General features: G+C 39.6%; 1 protein-coding gene across 1 annotated transcript; it reads right to left on the bottom strand.

Annotated features, from left to right (window-relative positions):
- Positions 1-936: 936 nt before the first annotated feature.
- LOC124277443 (CD109 antigen-like) lies at positions 937-20,044 on the bottom strand. Its single transcript, XM_046713140.1, has 18 exons — positions 19,971-20,044; positions 17,136-17,192; positions 16,467-16,654; positions 15,718-15,743; positions 14,892-15,045; positions 14,380-14,450; positions 13,976-14,101; positions 12,833-12,878; positions 12,489-12,573; positions 12,240-12,348; positions 11,669-11,893; positions 11,258-11,485; positions 9,965-10,063; positions 9,717-9,779; positions 8,509-8,700; positions 7,488-7,637; positions 6,862-6,969; positions 937-1,044 (listed from the first exon to the last, which is right to left on the bottom strand). Exons 1-18 carry the CDS (start codon positions 19,973-19,975, stop codon positions 937-939), a joined length of 2,040 nt encoding a protein of 679 aa, XP_046569096.1. The 5' UTR covers positions 19,976-20,044.
- Between the last annotated feature and the right edge of the window lie 2,000 nt (positions 20,045-22,044).

Genomic DNA, 22,044 nt, shown 5'->3' with positions numbered 1-22,044 from the left:
TACAAGCCGACAAATGGTCTACAAGAGAAACTTGCAATAAAATTACATAAAACTTGCTATACAGGACATGTATTCACACCTGATTTCTTTCAACATATATCTTTACGACACAATTAAACAATCAGGACTTGTTTGTACGACTAGACAGTTTCCTGTGATCCCCGAAACCTGCCAGGGAAATCAGGTGTGACTAGCACTAATTAGTCTCGGCACAGAGAGTGGGCAATCAGCGAGGGCTTGCAGGTGTTGAGTAGTGATGGGGCTCTCGGGCTTAATGAGTTAAGAGATGTTTATGTGTCAGTCAAACTGAAAAAATGTACAGACTGTGGGTATCTACATAAAGGACAGAACGGTGATTTAGCTTCATTTATCAGTGGAGCAGTGATAGTGACACTTCAACTGAAACCTCTGCCTGAGAGTTAGTATTCATTCGGAACAAGAAAATGAACAGTAGATACTGGAGACCCTATCTGGACAATCCTAAGAAATGGACCAAATATTACTATTTGCAGGCCAAAGGATATCACAATTCCTTTGTTATCGTGGATGATTATGTGATCTATTATGAGAAGAAAGGGGTCAAGATGGACCTACCCCATTCTAAAGAGACTTTTGCACTCACTTCTCCAACCCAACAAGTCGTTCAACAGGCCAAAGCATGTTTTCAGATATAGGAGAATGGGGGAACTGAAGCCGTAAATATTACTTCCTCCCAGGGTCACACAACAAAACTATGGGGACGACTTTTTAAATAAAAGCCGCTAGTAGACAGGTTTGCTGCCATTTAGACTCGGGCACCCATGCAGTCAACAACATGTCCCGTGTGCCATCAGACTTTTTCCAGGACAAACAATATGTTCAGACATAGAAGACAGAAACATCAACAACCCTCTCCTCCTCCTCCACCCCCTCCTCCTCTGACTCCTCAGGGACCTCCTAGTAGACCTCCTTCACCTCATGGACCTCCTCTTTCATCAGTGCCAACTTGGAAACGTCAGCAGCAGCAGCAGCAGCAACCACGTTCATCAGAAAGTGCTCTCCAGTCTTTTGATGAATTTAGCTACTACATCCATTCACTATGATCGTCTCTGGACTGACCTCCTGTGGGAAAGCCTACATTAAACCATATCCACAATGTATAATATGGCTCTACAAACGATGGCAGCCACTGTATAACACCATTCAAACCAGTGTTTATCCCTACGTGGAATTTCATCAAGGCATTCCTTCCTGGTCAACCTGGTCAAAAGGATGCATTTCTGGACCCCAGTGTTGTGGACGTTGCTATCCTCAATGACTTAATGTCGACAGGTAGCAAAGATCCATGTAGTACAGACTTTTTTACCGAATCTCTCAGTGATAGCCTTGAAAGAGAATTAGTATTACAGCAAAGACCCAATTCAGAGAAGAAACACCCATTATCTGCTTCTGTTCAACAACCCTATCGATAAACAACCCATCATGACTTTGGAGAGACAGGTGTATCCAGAAAAGTATAAATATTTCATGGACCCGTTTCAAAGGGCTACCCGTTTCAAAGATAGCTGATCTCAAAGAGCAAGGTATAAGACAAATGTATTTATGTACGCGTGAGCTGAATAAAGAATTTTTGGATGAGAAACGACAGCTGTACATGAAAAGAGGTTTAAACGAAAACATGATAGAAGCCAATCATCAAATAGTAATCAAATCAATACAGAAATTGACATAAAAAGCAGATCAAAAACATTTTTGTGTACAATATCTTGACACATCAATGAATAACTCATCATAATTTCAAGACATTAAGTGAATGTTTGCAGTCCATTCAGACTCTTGACTTCAGTATCTAGTGTGATCACCACGAGCGGCAATAACTGCAGCACAGCATCTATTTATTGGGTCGATTGATGAAGGCCATTGGCACCTGGAACCACACTCTGAGAAAGACCTGGCGCAATAAATCAGCTGTGTTCGGCATTGCAATTGGTATGACATTATTAAGTTTCCTCTGAATTTCATCCCAAAGATGTTCAATTGGGTTTAAACAATTGGTCGATGTATCGCACCACTGTCATGCCACCTCCTCTCCCTGGACCAAGGTTCTGGAACACCAAAGGACCCATCGTCTGGTCCAGGCTTATTCCACGAAATACCACGATGCTTGCACCTCCCCATGAGTCTCTTTCCATAACCCATTTGTCTGAGTAATGAGTAATTCTTGTTCTGCCATCTGCAGTTGATACACAGCACCGACTCTCATCTGTGAACAGAACAGTTCCCCATTGCATGTATCGCCAGTTTTGGTGTCATAGGGCAAAATGTAGACGTTCACGCCGATGACGAGGAGTGAGGATAGGTCCTCAGTAAGATCTACGGCAATGGAGGTTCCCGCTGTTAAGACGTCGGCATACTGTATTAACACTGATTGATCTTCCGTGTGTTCCCACTGTCTGGCGGGCTGTTTCGGATGCCTGCATGAAGGGATTCTGTACGTGCTGTTGCACAACATGGCGGTCTTGTCGTCTTGTGGTCACCCTTGGTCTGCCAGTATGGGGGCGATCATTTGTGGTGTTGGTGGCCCAGAAACTTTGCTGCAGCCTGTAGATTGTCCAATTGACGTGGAAGTGATTGGCAACGGCTTGTGCAGTGTGGCCAGTTTCAAATCTTCCTAGAGCCTGGTCCCTATGAGCTGTCGTGAGTCGTGGCATCCTGCTGACGTTGTTATGTAAATGTTTCAACCAGGTTTGGGGGGTGCATTTTATAGGGCTGGTCCTTGTGAACAGCACGTGCAGCAGGAAAAATATGGAGAAAAAGCATACCATCTCCGAGATCATTTCCTGGGTTCCATTCTGAGTTTGGGAAGGAATGTCTTTGCCAAGGTAAAGTTGGAGATGTTGTCAAAAATATACAATCAAAACATGAAATGAGTTTACAGTTATCCGTTTTTGCGAAGGAAATTCCAAACTGACGTTTCTTTTGCGGTTTAGTATATAAACGATGCAAGACGATGCAAGGAGCGAAGTATCTAGACAGGAGGGTGAGGAGGGACAATAAGACAATGTAATTCACACAACATGTAAATTAGACTTTAGGAGTGTTCCTATCCTAAAGCCTACTCATTAAAACGGAGCTAATAAATAATGACATGAAATCTGTATATCTTTCTTGTTTGTCTGTGGCAGAATGTCTACAGATTTGCGCTGTAATATATACACACCAAGAATTAATGTGAATGAGTTGTTATTGTCCGGTTTATGTGTTTGCAATTCTGTTCAAGCTCATACATTATGATTGACAAGAAGGGAAATACCCTATTGACTCTTAGGTACATGTTAATGTACATGATACCTTAATGCTGTCACTAGGTATACAATAGTGTTATCCAGTGAAAGACAATTAAACCATGTACATCCTTAAATATCTGCAAGGAAACTATTTAAATCAAGTTGAAATTTTCCATTTTGTGAATGTTCAAATACATCATATGCACTGATTGGGTGACACAACTCATAGTAAAGCAATAAATGTATAAATAATCGCAATTTGAATCATAAAAGTTTATCCCTTGGTAATTCGAACTCATCCATATTGCAATATCGTTAACAACTCTTTCTGGGGCATTATCATCCATAGACGGGCACTATAATAAAAATGAAGTTAGGACCCGCTTGTTGTGTCAGAGGAATGATGACAGGTAGGTTTACACCGATCAGGGTGTATGTGTGAAGAGTGGAGCACATTCATGCCACACATTTTGCATGTTGTTTCTGAATGTGGTTGTGTTCGGGTGTTGTCAGTGTTATCAAATGATAAATCAATATGACAGTCACTAAATGTTATGTATTCTTTGAATATTTACCTTCCAGTAACATGTCGGCAAAAATCGCTATCGAGATTGATTAACATATTGCACTGAAAATTATTGTTGCTTATTTTTTGGTGAGGAGTATATATTAACATAGGTTGTTTTGCACAAAAGCGAGGCTTACGCCAGGATTCTCGCCTCCCCAGGCTAACACAGACGCAATGTAGGTCACCAGTGTTACTAGTATTAGCTGGGACTAGGTCAGCGCTGTGAGCAGAGACTGGAGCAAGCATGGGTTACTATTCATTAGAAGTTGCAATGAGTCTCATGTTTTGGTGGTTGATTCATTCAATATAATCACAATAATATAGGATTTTGGTATAACATTTCAATACCATCCTTGATTCCTATATATATCGCATAACAAGGCAGGATACAATGGCAATAACGATTGGATAGCATGTTTGGCAATGGCATAGCGGTAAGTTGGAAATACATTTGAAATTGTATTTAGTTGGGTTGTTTAGGGATGGTGAAGACAAGCAATGTTCGTAATTACTGTTCATTTCACATTTATTACCTTAGATTTGATGTTTTCTTCACTTATGCCAAGGCTAAACTAAGGCTTCGACGATATAGGTATCTGAATTGCCGAGAGGGCGAGGGTGTGTGCCACGTCGGCTTGCCTTGAGTTTGAAATTAACGGTTAAAATCCGCTTTATACACTCCGTTGATTGTCTCAGAATCAAATCATTGAATTCCACATTTGTTATTTGTTGATTGGTTCGGTTGGTATGGTATGATTTTCATTTGCTGACGTTACACCGGAATGGAGCGCGTCATATGTGCAACAATCACACTATACATCGATTGGTCCAAAATGATCGCATGACATCAGGCTGGAAGTGTCGCATTCGATATTTGTTATTTGTTGATTGGTTCAATTGGTATCGCATGAAATTGATTTGATGACGTCACACAAAAATGAATTGCGTCATGTGTGCAACAATAACACTAAAACTCGATTGGTCCAAAACGATCGCTTGATATCAGGCTGTGATGCACATTTCTATAATGCGATTCCCCACGGTCACACAGTGAGACCAACGGCAGACACCCATGACCGTGATTTCTTAGACCAGCTCAGCACAAGGCCATTGCCCCTTGTGAAATGAGGTCAGCCAGGTGTTCGATGACGTCACAAACAAAATGTCGCATATTTCTCTATACCCCCGGTATACAACACACATGCACAAAGAAAAAGTTAAGCTGGAAGTAGGGCAATGAGACTGCCCACTTTTTGCAAAAAAAAACATTTTACATCGAAGTTTTCAATTAGAAAGTCCAGCATTTCAAATAATGTTTTCTCAGTAAAAGTCATATGACATTTGGGTTCAGTTTGGTGTAATTGTGCTGAACTAGGTACATATATTGAAATAGATATTGGTTCAAAGAGGTTCAAAGATTCATTGAACAGTATCAAAATATATCATACTTACGTGCCGCAACACTTGGCACTGCTAATATAAATCAGACAATGACATTATTGCATATACTGAACACCAAGTAATTACTGCTTTGATAAGCCAGACTCATTTATTTGCAGGGTACAGTGATCGTTTACAACAGTGGTGAATGCGGCACACAACAACACAAACAAAATATCAAGAAACAACGTCGATTCCAGAATATATCAGAAAATTTAACTAAGGTCAGTGTATGAAATACGGTAAATTCAACTTATCTTGGTGTCTGGTCTGGTTAAATTCCATTTGGGCTGGTAACATTTATGTCTGGCTGGGTTTCTGGCTTACTTACTACACTGCCTAAGTCCATGATATCACACTAATTCTATAATAATAATTATAAAAATGATGGCATGGCTCGTTGCTTTTACTACCGTCTCCACCATGCCTGTGGCTTTGACTCTGAGATCCATCCATGGTACGACCCTGAACATGTCCAGGGCGTCATTGAAGTTATGCTTTTTCAAACTTCTCTGGAAACTGCCCATATACAGCCTCAGAAGAATTCCAGCCAACAAACCTGATCTTGTCCAGTTTGATAAAGGAAAAGCATGCTAAATATGCGGACCTCGCCTTTGAAATACAGTCAAATCCCGATGAGTCGAATCGCTGGGGACCAAGTAATAAATTCGACTCATCGATGTATTCGAGACATAGGTATGTCTATGAGGGTAGAAATAAAGATGATCCAGTCCTAATTCCTCTGCCTAAGCATTTGTTTATCTAATGATTTCCATATCACTATAAATAGGGGCACCTTATCAGTTCTTCTCATTGACTGACTTCGGCTTATGTATACAAGATTGCTGTTGTTTGAATCTCATGGGACCAAATTTCCTTCTCGAGTCATCGTGTGTATTTATGAGACGAATTCGTGTAACCGGAAATCAAATGATGACAACTATAACAGGGAATGGTCGGGACCGACAGGTACTTCGAGTTATGCATAATATTCGAGACACCGGCATTCGACTCATCGGGATTTGACTGTATCTCACTTGCATCCCAAGTGTCAAAACTCTCAGCAGTCAAGCTGCCAAACACGGTCACCCATCCCAGGGCTGTAAGGACTTAAGTTTAACTTATTTGTGACCTGAACTCTATGCACAGGACCACACGCCACCACATTCTTCCTGTACATTCTGTGTGTGGATAAAGTTGTAACTTTTGAGTTTCTGCTGTTGTGATTACTGAACAAGTTTGTTCATTGCGTTTGTCTGAATCGTGTTTGTATACTTACCAATCGGATAATACCCGCTCTGGTAGGCACCGAAGTACTTGGAATCAGTGAGTACCTTAAGTCCTGCGTCCTGCAGAGTGGCAAACATTAATAGGGACTTTTTCGAGAGATATATATATATATATATATTGCTGGAATAGAGCTAAAAGCAACATAAAACCATACTCACCCATTCACTCACTAAAAACAATCTGGATATATGCTCTATTCCAGCAATATCATGGGGAGGGATATACACAGGAGAAAATACACGTGATAAGACAAAATGAAGAGACAAATCGAGTAGGTTTGTAAACAATGTCACCTACCGAGAAGACATCAGTGGAGCCAGTAGCACTACTGGAAATGGCAAATACTTCCGGTGAGAATTCCCCATCAGTTTGTCCAGAGCTATACGTCTTCAGTTCACCAAGGACCTGTACACGAAAAAAGAAGCATGTAATTGTTCAATGAACTATTTACATTGCAAATCTCCTGAAAGTCCTAAACTCTCTTCCACAAGAAAAATATTAACATATCTCTTCTATGAATGGTTCGTTGTCTACAAGAGTACAGGTCATCTACATTGTCTTGGATAACCTAATTACATGAGCAAAAGTCCCCTGAGATACACTTATCAGCACACTGAGTCGACATCGGTCAAATGGAAATACTTGCTCATTTGAAATATTCTAAAATGGATAAATTTATAAGATCATATTTTCCTGTGAAGAAAACAATCTGATTGTAAAATCTGATCAAGCTAATTACTTGTACATGACGACATTTCAAATGTTTGCTTGTTTGTTTTGGGATGTCCTTCAACGAAAGAGGTATTCATTCATAAATACAGATATGATTTTATTTTGTGATACATACATTATTTGTATTTCTGAGGTAATGACCATTCTTGTAACCTCTTCCGATTGTAAATGTGAAAAGGGGGTGATCTAACCTGCTTTGTGGATATGTCGTTGCCAGACTTGAGAAGAAGAACACTTTGGTCGACAGCAAGGACATTGACAGATGACATGGGGTCAGCACTGACCAAGACATCAATGTTGTCATGAGGCATAGAGTCGTTCTTGCTGAAGTCAATGGACACCTAGTATAAAGAATCGGTTTACTTTGACGTGATCATGTGGAAAATGCGTTATAGCTCAGGATCAACTCATCACCCATTGTACATCTGACTAATAGTTAAATAATAACATTTTACCTTGTTGTCCATGATATGTCGTTTGATATGTTATATACAATTTCGGATATGACACTTTATACAACTTATGTTGGATGTTGCGCAATATGCAGCATATGTTGGATGTGACCCCATATGCAATATGCTATGTCTGGTATGACGCTATATGTAACACTGTATGCTGCATGTTGCGCTATATAGAACATGATATGTTGGGTATGGCACCACATACAACACCCTATACAGGCTGATATTTCACTGGTCTAACTATGCTACATCCTGGTATGTTAGATATCTGATTATGTTCATGTATTTGTATATGTCATTATAAAATGACGGCCGTTTATGATGGAAGACTTTGGTTTCATGAAAAATAATATAAATTAGAAAAAACAACTATTCAAACCAGCAAAAAAAACAACCAAAAAACTTTATTTGTTCTGAAGCAGCATAGACTACTTATTTTATTTGGAGGTGGTTATTGGCGAATGTCAATAGGATTGACAAGACATATTTCAATACAGTTAAAGCTCTCACAATACTGTTTATGTTACAAGAATTACAAATGGAAAGTAATATTTCATATTCAACAATTTCTTAACTTTGACTGTTCCGACGTGTATGTTGTGATATTATCTGTGCGTACACGCATAAAATTGACGAGCCACATTTACAATTTCACTGAGTTATTTCGCATGTTGTACGTTAACAAATTAATAAATAAGCCCCTGTACTGAGGCTTATCTTGCTGTGAAAAAAAACATAAAATAAATTTTACCTTGTTGTCAAAGACGTCGTCAACACTGAAACTAAGACTGTCAGCAACAACCTCCCCTGATGCCTTCACGTAGTACGCGATGATGTGAGCTTCTGGGGCCATTGTTGCAGTGATGGGGACATTGAAGTGAACAGGGTTCTGGCCGCCAACAGTAACTTGATCAGTGATATCAACAGTACCCCTGGATAACACCTGTATATGCATAACATAAAGACAGTAGTATTTGATATCCTGTAATACGTACCACCTGTGAATGAAGCTCATATGAACGGACACTATACCATCAACCTGATTCAAGCTATCCACAGGTTGTAATATTGAAATATATATATATATATACATATATGTGTGTGTGTGTGTGTGTGTGTGTGTGTGTGTGTGTGTGTATTTACCATATAACTAGTTATGTGGACATGCTGAACATTGTATAGTTCCTTGTTACAGAAAAGTTTTCCATCACAAGTGTCTCAATATCAAAACAATGAGAGATCTTTTTAACGATATTGCTTTTTTAAATAAACAGAATTGTTGCATAAGTTTTAGATATGTTCTGTAAATAGATAAACATTTTATAAGTGATAGTTTAGATTATCGACTGAGATTGTTCGGGGCTGTAACTTCAAAGTGGGTTAAAGTACTGAAAAATTGTTAGTCAATTTAATCTATCCACCTTTTTTGATCCAATGTATGGCTAGATTTGTCTAAATTGTTAACAGCTGAAGAGATGGTGTAAATCCAGCTAGGGTCTATGCAGGAAGCAAAAGTTCTGTAAGTCCCCACGGCCCCTAGTATGTTGATCTTCCTTCAAGTGATGGCAATCTATAGCCTGCTTTTCTACTGTGTTGTCCTGTATAGTTAAAATGTTTATATTTAATTACTGATTTTACGTTTCTATCTGTGATAATCTAGTTACTAAGTATTTTACTGCCCTTCGTCGACAGGCTTTTGTAATTAAATTGTTTTATCAACTTATATCTTGTTAAGTCACGATATGGCTGACATATTGTCGATGTGACGATAAATCTTACCTCACTCGCCTTGTTACATACTAAACTTTAATGTTGGTGCACACATTATCCTTTATATGCCCTGACTTGTATGGTTTTAGTTGACATGAATGGTATGTCATTATTTGAATAAACAATCAATTAAACATTGCTTAGTTCATTTTTCTCCTTTCAGGGTAAAAGGATTAAGCAGAGTTTTACCTGGTATTTTATGAAGGGTACATCTTCTGTCAACTCACTGCTGAACAGAGCTGTCTGACCCGCCTGAAACAAATCCAAGTTTTTAGCAATATTGCATATGTTTACATATTACATGTTGTTGAAGAAACAGAGAACAAGAACTTCGAATAATTGTCAAGTCTGAGAGAAAAAAAGACATATATTAATCCGTTCTAACTTTATATGTCACACTAAACATCCACATAAACATATTAAGTAATCTTGCCTACCCTGAGCCCCTTGTTGGTGAGTTTGAGCTGCATGAAGTTGCCACTGAAGGAGGTCTTCTGCTTGACAGTGAGAGTGTCGGATATCTCATTGTAGTGAACCTGGATTAAATATTGTTGTGAACATTTATGGTCCTAAGGGCGATGACAGAAAATAGTATAGGGAATGACAGTTCTGTGACATACGTGTAAGTCCCCTATATACGATATTTTTGGCGAGCTCAGGCCCGTACATGAGTGAAAATTAAGTGTGAATGATGGCGGGCCATCATTCGCCGTCCATGCAAAATTTCATGAAAATCGGTCGAACAACACGCGAGGATTCGATCAATCCTTTATGGACAATTCCTTGTTAGCATTTCACCTAAAAAAATCATGTTTACAAACGACAAGAAATGATATCGGAATTGAACTGGATAATCAATGTTAGCCTCACCCATACGTCGTCACGGATGATGAGGGTTATGTCACTGAAATAAACAACAGTGGGCTTCTACTCGGTACTTCAGTAACTTAAAAATAGGAGACTGAAGGCTGAACTGTTTACTAGATGTCAATGTAAATCCATAAAATAATCTGATGGATTCATGGTGTTCGTAAAAACCGTTAAACTGGTCGGATGCCAAGTTACGGTCTTTCGGTCTTTCTAAATCTGGTTTCGAACCTGCCCATGTCTCTTGTTATATAGCTAATTTTTCGTTCCCTGTCCACCAATGATTCCGCATAGTGAGAGTTCTCTTTTGACGCAAGCTCCAAGCTCTGGTTGGCCCAAACATCGGTCCCGTCTTTAAGCACAACTCTACTGTATGTTTCCCCTGCCCACTTGCACCAACCCAGAATGTCTGTCTCTCTTCCCGCTATGACTAATATTTTCTCTGTACGCTTAGCTCTCAGGAATCCATACACTATTCAATACCAATCCATTGATAAACTCATTTTTTCTTGCCCGCCATCATTCACTCATGCAGGAGCCGGAGCTCGCCAAAATTAACATGCATATGAGACATGTCACAGAACTATCATTCCCTATACTACTAAACTACACTGACTATAATCAAAAGAAAAATGGCTAAATGGTTTTCAACCACCAAAATTAAACGCATGAATTCTATGTTATAGCGCTTGGGTCTCCTTCAAGCACTTAAATAACAATTCTTCATTTTCTTGCCCCTTCCGGTTCATACAATTGTCAACAGGCAACTGCTACATATGGTTAGTAACCGGTTTGGATCTTTAATTTCATGGACATATTAACTATATCAGAAAGTTAATTTTTGTGATGTTCTCACATCCCACCTTCACATCAATGCTGGTGGCGTTTTCGGGGATGCGCATGTCTACAGGGATGATGTCGGAGGTAGGGATTGTGTATTTTGTGGCTGGCAGGCCGTAGTTGCCGGTGAAGGATGAGCAGGAGAACTCGGACTGGTCATCTTGGAAAATACGGTATGTGACACAGGTGTACACTCCAACAGGACTGCTGAGGTCGGTCACAGGGCGGCCATCTTGTTGGGACACCTTGATCTGTTGTTTAATGTGTAAATTCAAAAAGAGTTAAATCCATGTAATATATTGTATAACTAACATCTAGGTGTGAAGTATTCAAAGTTTTTCATGACACAAATCGTTGGGTTTTGGGTTTTTTTCTAGTTGTTGTTTTTTTATTGTTTGTTTGTGTTTAATGGGTGTTATTAAATTTCAACTCACATATGCCATATAAGGAAGTTTAGGTGAGAATGTTTTCGGACTTGAATTGAGGACTTCAATCTTGTAGGGGTATTGGTGGTATTTCACAGAGCTGGATCCATTCAGCCTCACGCCCGTCAACTCCTCCTTCACGATGGCGACAATGACGACGGTTTGTTCATTTAGATTGCTCTGGAGACGCTTGATGTCGGCAACAGGAATGTCAAATTTGGCTTCCCCGTCAATCTGTCGATGTACACAGACGAGATATGATTCTTGTCGACAACACTTTTTCTTCAGGGAAGATGTGTGCACTGTTTAGATGTGTGTCTTTTGAAAATATATCAATCAGTTGTGCAGGTATTTTGACAATTCCATCTGAATATACACATGCAACAAGAATATTATTTTCATCAATGTTTTCTTAATTCTTATCTTTGTTTTGAAATGCAATTTCAACTTAACCTATTGATATGCAATACATACTCTGATTATTAAATTATGCAAAATCTGTAGCTTTATCGTCAATTTTACCAATTCTGTCCTTTCATTAAAATGTGGATATGGGTAATTTCATAGTTTGTCAACCTACGGGAAATGCCAGTTCAACATATTTGGGTGGTCTTCCACAGTAGTCGTTAGCGACGTTCATGTGTGTATGTAACTCAACCATACCCTTCACTGGCTTTCCAAAGGTGTATCTATAAAAAGGAATGCATATACAGTGTTTCAACGTAGTTATGTATCTGGTATGTAAGATTAGACGACCCAATACGAAACCACAAACTGTTATACTGTTACAGATGGGGAAATTCAAACACTGATTTGATAAATGGCTTACTTTGCTTTCACTGTTCCAGACAGCTTTGTATCGGAGGTCAAGGAGAATGAAGGCAGATCAACTTTGACTTCAAAACGGGGCAGTTCTGAAAAAAGAAATGGTCTTATCAATTTTGTCTGTCAATAGTAATCTCTAATTTGAAACTACATGCTTAAATATTGGAAAGTTTCGTTTTTCAGACACATCCATCTCCTGTTATATTCTGACACACAAGCCTGAACTGGAGTTTGGAGAAACATCAGTAGACATTCGATCTGAAGATCAAGGGGTAGTTTTATTACCACTTTGACCTAAACCCCAATTAACTATTAGTTCTAAGATGAGAACAATACAGTCATACTTACGGTATTCGGCAACTGTAAAGGTTTTAGATGTGACGCTTACTTGGCCCTCAAGGAATAGGAAGACAAATTTAACATGAATGTAATTTTCGAAGCTTGTACATCTATGCACTCAAAAATATCCATGTAACGGCGTTCTGTAATTACTACTGTCTGGACCAGACAACCACATCGTGAGCAAAGATCTCCACAAATGGGATACAATGACATGAATAAACCAATTCAGAAAGCCCTATCCCGTTATTCACCTCTTACAAGAAGATGGGTTGCTTAAGATCGATTATAACATGAATCATCACAAATATGTATTAATATAATAACAAGAAAATTAACAAACACTTCTGTATGTCCATGAATGGCATTTGTACAATTGTGGTGGTGGTGGTGGTGGTGACTCTGAAGAAGCCATGTATGTTTTCTGAAGAGATTTTGCATCTTCAAAGCTCTGTGAACCAACGCATTTCTATGTCAGCCACTGGATCTTGAATCTACATTACCAAGGTTGACTTCAGAATTAGATATTCTGACAACTCAAGGGTCTTTCAAAATATGCTTGAGAAGACCTTTAAGTACAATTTACTAATCCTCAGACAAACAGTTCTGAAAATGGTGTCACACTTTATTCCCCTTCTTAGCCATGTTCGTAGCACAGCAACACCTTTTGAACATTTCACAAATGACAATTAAAGGTGTTTGTGGGGTTATTTTTCTAGAAGACAATTTCATAGACGTTAAGAAGGAAATTGAGATGCATCGATAGTGTTCTGGTAACGTGATTAAAGTTTCTGAAATTAAAGTTGTGCATATATGTCCATATTTTAGGTACGGCAAAAGAACCAGTGTGTGAAAAAAGTTATTCTGGTATGTTGTGGGAAACCTTAATATTTCGATATTTTGGGGATTGCATATTCTAAAGTGACAGGGGTGAACTTACAAAGGATTGAACTTAGAACGTTTAAGGTTTGAAAGGACCATCCCCTGTCAAACGTAACCTGTCACAAACTCCTACGTGCTGCAAAAATAATTCTAAAATGTAATGGATATAACCAACCGCTGGTGAGACTCTTAGAGCCAGGGTCAGTACTGCAAAAGTAATTCTAAGATAGGAACATAATGTTTATCTAAACATTAATAACTATAACCAACCGCTGGTGATACTCGTAGAGCCCAGTCTCCCAGAACAGTCTTATCTGCCAGCTGGAACTCCCCAGCCACAACTCCAGACGATTCATGGAGAGCCGTCCACTCCTTCAGGATGTTGTTGTTTGGATCCTGTAGAATATACCAAAGCTCTATACACAGAATATCACTGTAAATATTGTTATGGATAAACAAAAGAATATTACAGTTCACTGGCACTAGCATTATTTATATTTTGAATTAAAATGTTCCTAAATGTTCCCAAACAAATAGCAGGTCATGGTGTATACTTATGCAGTTTTAAACTTCACTGACATAACTATATTTTATATCTGCATGTTTATACTGACAGTTTTCCCCTTGACAGTTTATACTGTAGTGACAGTTGTAGTGGTGCACTTCAAACTTACAACAAGGGATATGTCGAAAGTCCCCGTGTACACTTGCAAACTTGAATAGACACCAAACGCTCGGAAATGAACTGCAGCAGAGAAAGATTAACCATTGGTTCATTCCTATAAATGAATACACAATGCCATTTAGGGTATACTTGGGAAGCCACCGTGGCTAAGTGGGCTAGACGACTGACTTGTGTGCTGGTAATTAGGTGCCTCTGAGGGTGTGGGTTCGAATCACGGATGGAACTCAAACCAATTAAGTACTAGAATCTATACTTTACGGAGAAAGTAAAAGTATAACATGAGATACATTCTTATTAATATTCAGGAAATAAGTAATAATATGCCTGTCTAGTTCAAACAATTTGAAATAGTGTATATCCAATATAAAGCCAAGGCAAACCGAAGGAGTCGCCAGTTACACGTTGTAAGTCAAGTAAATGTCCTTTTCATAGTATAATGGCTCAAAAGTAGTAAAAAGGCAATACAACATGACGTAAAGTTGACATCCATTTTCCGCTCACCCATCTGTCCTGGCTTGTACATGGCCTTGTCAGTCTGTACCATGACAGAAATATGCTTGGAACGGAGGATGAGGGACGTTTCTCGTTCAAACTGCAGAGCCCCGCTACCTCGGATATGGAGACGGTAACTTCCATCAGAGATGTCCCGTGGCACCTGATGAGAGAATATACTGATTGATCTGTACGTGAAGATGAATAATACTAGGCTCATTTGATCTCGCATACATCTCTAACAATGATTATACAGAAATTGTGTGTCAGCGGTGTTCATGGTAAAATATGGTGTTGAAATTGTATTACATTGTATATAAGTAAACGGGTACACTCTCTGATATGTCACCCGTGAAGGTCCGGGTTAGAATGAACTTCAGTAACCCATGCTTGTCGTAAGAGGTGACTAACGGGATCGGGTGGTCAGGCTCGCTGACTTGGTTGACACATGTCATCGGTTCCCAATTGCGAAGGCCGATGCTCATGATGTTGATCACTAGATTGTCTGGTCCAGGCTCAATTATTTACAGACCGCCACCATATAGTTGAAAATAAACTCACTCACTAACTCTCTGATATGTCACCGGCAGTTGCGTTGAGATCACTTTTCACTTGGATTTGTTTAAGCTTAATCTCTGGAAGCTATCATCACTTCAATGCTATAGTCACTCCTTTATATCATATTGCCATAACAATTATATTGCCATTGTAATTATTTGCTGTAAATTATACTGAGTTGTAATGTTAGTTCATGTTAGGGTACAGTACTTATTTGTGCAATATTTCCTCTGTTGTTTCATTGAGCTGGTAGCACTGACTGATTTTATATACTTACATTCAGTGATACCGTCCCAGTCGTTCCTGAAATGCAATTAGGGTAGAAGTGTTGAGACATGATTGTTTTCCCTGTTAGTTAATTTCAAGAGGAATATATGCTATCAGGCGGAAAGAGTGGTCATTATAGTGGGTACATAACCCATTCTGTATGGTAATTAATCTGGTTAATTTTGGGATACGTTGCACCAAAGCATGTGGTACATGTTTCACTGCAAACACATTGTTCACCTTTTACACAATGTTTACATTTTGTTCCTGTTTGGAATATTTATAACAATGAAATATGTCACTAAGAATTCTCAAAGATATACAAGAGCTCAATGCGCCATTGAATGTATAACCTTCACTTGTAACGATGAAAACTCATTTTCAGAATGTGTTACTACATTCCTCGGAAGAATGTAGCATCTAATGAATATTCAGTTTGGGGTTCACTGAATTCTCTAAAACCTACATGGATGACCACATGGGAATTTGAAAAAAAACATGACACTCACAACAAACATGTTTTCAGATCCGTTAGAACCTTAGTAAATTGGAGTTTCATGACTGGTTATAACTAGTTTGTGAGGTTTCAGTTTCATAAGGGCAGTGGCTCTGATGAGAGATGTGTACAGCAGACAACACATGACTGATAACTGACAAAACTGTGTATCAACAGGCCATAACATGATTTCCCATTTTCAAAAGGATAGCATGCAGTGCCACACTAGAATCAACCACAGCTACCTCTGCATCATGTCTCACCTTTAGTGAAGTCGCCTTTGGCCATCATAACAGGGATCCTGAACGTGTTTGTGTAGTTGTTCCATATGCGTTGCAGCTCCACTTGTACATGGACGGTGTTGATGGTGTTGAGGATGTCGATGCTGACGTTGAATGGCATCCCACGTTGCAGATACTTGGAGGACGTTATGAGATACGAGCCTCCGGAACTAGAAGAGCAGTAAAAGTGAACCATGTTGTCAACAGAGACTGATTATTCTCTGGAACTGACGTTTCATATCTATTATAAATGACACTGCTCTTAACAAATGAATCAGACTAAATTCGGTTTGATGAATTAATACTTCTATGTCAGACAGTTAACACTAAATTCAAACACTTATCGATATTCTACTGAAAGTGACGCCCATTAAGGAACAGCTGAATGCCAATGAAAACCACCAACTCAATTAGAGGTTTGGGATTAAGGCCTCAGAATCGTGAAGATCCGAGTTAGAACTGATCCTTAGCAACCCATCCCGACTAACGGGATCGGGTGTTCTGACTCCCTGACTTGTTTGATACATGTCACCCTACCCCAGTAGGGTAGATCTACGCTCATGACGTCAATCACTGGATTATTAACAGACCGCCCTCGTACAGCTGGAATATTGCTGTGAACGTCCTTAGACAACAAACAAACAAACGAACCTGTCGGCCGCGGTGAATGCTATTCCGACTACAAACAGAAGCCACAGCATAGTGATACTGCAAAATGAAACAGATAAACATCCATAAACAAACATTATAAGACAGGGTGGTATTGAATATAGCACCAATGTCTCAGTGGTCGGACAGAGGGTCCAGACAAATACACTCGTGGTAGTTATCTAACTTGAACTAGATGTTTACAAGATGAGGCAGTCTACCCAGCCAAAGCGGCAATATCTATCGTACATGAAAGTCAGGGTCGTTGTGCATTGGTAAAAGAAAGACTGCACAATACCAGACAATAGATTTCTATCTCTGACCTAAATTGTCATCATGTTAAACTAACACACACTCTTCAAAAAGTGTGATTGTAAACAGCTTCAGCGCCAAAACACGCCGATTTTAACCTTATCCCTTGTTGTAGAAGAGTTTGAAGGAAGATTCCCCAAAACTTTACTAAGATACCATGCGAAGCAAAATGCACGTGCAAGTAAGCGGAAAAGCATGTGCTATATATCACTATAAAATGGCAAACGTTGTGTTTAATTATGTCATTCGATTTTGCCTTGAAAAGAGGAAATCATCACACCACGACTGAGTGCCGCCAATCGAAACACAGCCATAGGCCGCCTTGAACTTGGGGAGTCGCAGTTTGCAGTTGCCCGAAATTTCAACGTTCATCAACGTTTCCTACAGACCCGCCGAAGATCGCCCGAGTTGCGGCCGTCCAAGAGTTTCCACCCAAGCCCAGGGCCGCTATACCCGGGCTGCTCACTTGCGTCATCGTCTTGCCACAGCCGTGGAGACTGCACAAAGCATCTCTGGTTTGAGAGGTATTTCCGAATCCCAGGAATCGATTGCGTGATATGGGGATTCGACCAAGAAGGCCAGCTGTATCCCCTGTGTTGAGAGGTGCAATCGCTGTAACCTTCGAAACTGGCCGGGAGGCGAGTCTGGTTTAGTGAAGAATCACGATTTCTTCTTCACAGGCAAGATGGAAGACAGCGTGTTTACCGTCGGAGAAACAAACGTTTTGCCCCTTATTGCATTCAACAGGTCGACAGATTCGGTGGGGGCAGTGTCATGGTGTGGGATATCCAGCACACAAAGATTTCATCTAGTGGTGTTTCAGGGGAATTTGACAGCAAATCGGTACATCAACGAAGTTCTTGAACGTCACATGCTTCCGATTATGGACCGACAGAGGGAGTTGTTCCAGCATGACAACGCTACTTCACATAAAGCACGCGTCACGGACAGCTACCTTGCCAATTCTAACGTCAATGTCTTGCCATGGCCTTCCCCATCACCAGATTTAAACCCGATAGAAAACCTATGGGATGAACTCGATCACGATCTTCAAAACACGCCTCACAACTGGCCATCGCATTGCAGGATGAGTTGGGGAAGAATACCGCAAGAGAGATTTCGTCGACTTATCCAGTCTTTGCCGAGACGGTGCCATTGGTGGCCATACAAGGTACTGATTTGACGCCATCTTGTGGACCCAAGTAAACAGAAACACAACAGTAAGGGCTGATGTTGTGTTGGCGAACTTTTTGTCTACAGACGTGTGAATTTTCACCTTTTTACATCTGAAATTGCCTGAAATAATTCCTCATAAACTAACGCAATAAATTCTTCTAAAAATGACTTATGCGTTTCTTTTTCTTCTTTTTTTCTTTTTTACAAACACATTAAGCAGTCAGTGGAGTCGTTCAATATGATGGTGATCGAGTAAGGATATTCTTGTGACTATTTAATATTCCGGCAAATTCCGGCATTCTGAAGGGCTACGCTGTAACAAACTGTTTAAAAATCTCGAAACAATTTTCCTCTATTTCATGGAGCAATCAATATTCCAAAACGAATTCCAATACGAATACTAGTTTTAACATTGGAAATTGAAGAATGGATGTATTTGCATTTCTTGTTGACAAACTTCTTTACTTAAATTCAATATCTTCTTTGAGAGGTATTCTAGAAGTTGTGAATATGAAAAGCAAGTTCTAAGGATAGTCAACTTATTTATTGCAAATGACCCGACGTTTCGGTGTAGGTACTAACACTGTTATCAAACACTGTGTTTTGGGGGCTGTTTTGTATGTGTTAAAGATTCGATGGTTTAGAGGCTGCCATTGACTGGCGGAAGTACTGTAGTGCAGGATGATGCGATAACAAACATACTTACGATATGCGGGGCGGTAGGGTAGCTTAGTGGTTAAAGCGTTGGCTCGTCACGCCGAAGACCAAGGTTCGATTCCCCACATGGGTTCAATATGTAAAGCCCATTTCTGGTGTCCCCCGCCGTGATATTGCTGGAATATTGCTAAAAGCGGCGTAAAACTAAACTTGCTCACTTACGATATGCACATTGTAAATTTAGCGGTTGCCACCATAGTGCAAGGCATGATCTTTCTGTTAGCGAACAGTTGTAAACACTGGTTTTGGGGATTCATTCAGATAATGTTTCTCAGCTGTTTTTCTAATCTAATCTCTGCCGCTGACCTTTTGTAAGTTTAGATTTTCAATTTTAGGAAATATTCTGTTGCAAATGTTGATCCTGGTGAATTGATCACATTAACTGAAATATTTCAGTATCAAGGGTTAAAGTCGCAGGAAAAAGAAGGCACAAAGAAGGACGTTTGAATGGGATCAACCATGAAAACTAAGCATGTGCCTAATGCACATCGTGACCTTATTGCCACCATTTTGCATTACGTTTGGAAATACTTTACCTTGATAGGATTTAAGATCATGTACATAACGTAACTGAATGTTTGGTAACATGTACCCAATGAAATAAATGTGAATAATAGCGTTTAGCCAACTTACCGCATCGTCTCTTAGCGTTCTACTGAGATGACCCTGTGTCTGTCAGGCGATTAACGCTTCCCACTATATATACCTTGGAATTAGCTCTCTTATCTTTGTCCATGTAGGTGTTTGTATTGGCTAAATGAGGGGTTAATGGGTTGATCACCCACCATCACTCCTACTCAATTAGAATTAACACCTGGCAGTTACATGTTTACTTTGGTGAATATATTCAAACACATCACCGTGATTCTTGAAAGCTTGGTTAAATTGCTCTTATTTCCTTGTCTGTTGTTTACATGAGTAAAGGTTACATGTTTAAGGCCATGCAATGCATCCACGATCGTCATGGGTACAGCGATCATACGTTGCCACCCCGTATGTCTCGAACTACGAATAAAACGAGTGATTTTCCTGTAAGAAAATGCATGTGGAAATGGAAAGGAGGTACGTGTTGAGTGCAAACTGCAAGGATGTATCTGTATTTCATGTTGACAAATTTCTTGACTTAGATTCAGTTTAGAGGCCGCGGTGGAGTAGCGGAAGTACCGCTGTGCAGCATAATGCCATAACAAACATATACTTACTTTAATATGTACATTGTGTTTTCGCGGCTGCCACCGCAGAGCAAGGTATGCTTATCGTGTTTGCGAGCACCTGTCATCACGGATTTCAGTAATTCACTCAGGTAACGTTTCTCAGCTATTTGTTCTATACGCGCACTGGAACATGTTTCGGGAGATATTCCAGATAATTGTCTAGCGCTGACGTTTGAAGTTCAGATTTTTTCATTTTTAAGGAAATATTCTGTTGTAAATAACGAATTTGATGAATTAATCACATTAAATTGAAATATGTCAATATCAAGGGTTATAGTCGCAGACAAAAGAGAACACAAAGTAGGGAGTTTGAAAGTGTTCAACAATGAAAAGTAAGAGCTTGCCTAATGTAAATCGTTACCTTTTTGCCACCATTTTGCATTACGTTTGCAGAGACTTATACCTTGATTACATGCTCGGAATAAAATTTAAGATCCCGCATGTAACGTAACTGAACGTCAACCTATAGCTCACTGAAAGAAATGAATAATAGTGTGTAGCCAGCTTACCTTTCTTAGCGTTCTACTGAGGTGACCCTGTGTCTGTCAGGCGATTTACGCTTCCCACTATATATACCTGGGAATTATCTCTCTTAGCTTTGTCCATGTGGGTGTTTGTATTGGCTAAATGTGGGCTCAGTGGGTTGATCACCCACCATCACTCCTACTCAATCAGAATGAACACCTGACAGTTATACCTTTACTTTTGTGAATATATTGAAAATATATCTCAGTGATTCTGAAATGTTTGGTTAAATTGCATTTACGTAGTTGTCAGTGGTTTACATAATGTACATATAAAATGTTTAGACGATGCCTGCATCCAGAATCCTCATAAGTACATTGATCATACGTTTGCACGTTGTATGTCTCGAACTTCGGCTAAAACGAGTATTCGTGGTTTTGCTGTGATAAATGAATGTTGACATGGATCTTATTTAGTGCCAAATTACAATGGTTACACGTGTGACAGCAAGAATTGTACATAACATAATTACTTGAGGACAAATTCCTGACTGATAATAAGAAGAATTTTTATCTCGATCTTGAGTTCGTCTCGCCTATTCCCGCTTTGGCGTGCCGCAATGTCTTCTGGGGTAGATGACTGAGTGAGGTATCTATATAATTCAAATTTGCCTTTCACCCATAAATGGAATTTGTTTGAGCGGATAAGAGTTATTTCGGGGCGTTATATACGGGGCTGTAGATATAAAACGCTTGGATGAGTGAGTGAGTTTCATTTACGCCGCACTCAGCAATATCGCGGTGGTCTGGAAATATATAAATAATCTAGTCTGGACCAGACAATCCAGTGGTCAAAAGCATGAGCATCGATATACGCAATTGGGATACGATGCCATGTGTCATCCAAGTCAGCGAGTCTGACCATTCGATCCCGTTAATCGCCTCTTACGACAAGCATGGGTTGCTGAAGACCAATTCTAACTCGGATCTTCACGGGTCTGAAACGTTTGAACTGAATGATATTGGGAA

The sequence above is a fragment of the Haliotis rubra genome, unplaced genomic scaffold (genome assembly GCF_003918875.1).
Source record: "Haliotis rubra isolate DU_JTF1 unplaced genomic scaffold, ASM391887v1 Scf221, whole genome shotgun sequence".
NCBI lineage: Eukaryota > Metazoa > Mollusca > Gastropoda > Lepetellida > Haliotidae > Haliotis > Haliotis rubra.
This window is presented reverse-complemented; position numbering and strand designations above follow the sequence as displayed.

What these genes read in the sequence shown, in the direction of transcription:
- LOC124277443 (XM_046713140.1), bottom strand. An exon ending in GCATTCACCGCGGCCGACAG is followed by an intron (nt 16,655 to 17,135) that starts GTTCGTTTGTTT and finishes CTGCTCTTCTAG; the next exon opens with TTCCGGAGGCTCGTATCTCA. An exon ending in CCACCAGCATTGATGTGAAG is followed by an intron (nt 10,064 to 11,257) that starts GTGGGATGTGAG and finishes TATTTAATCCAG; the next exon opens with GTTCACTACAATGAGATATC.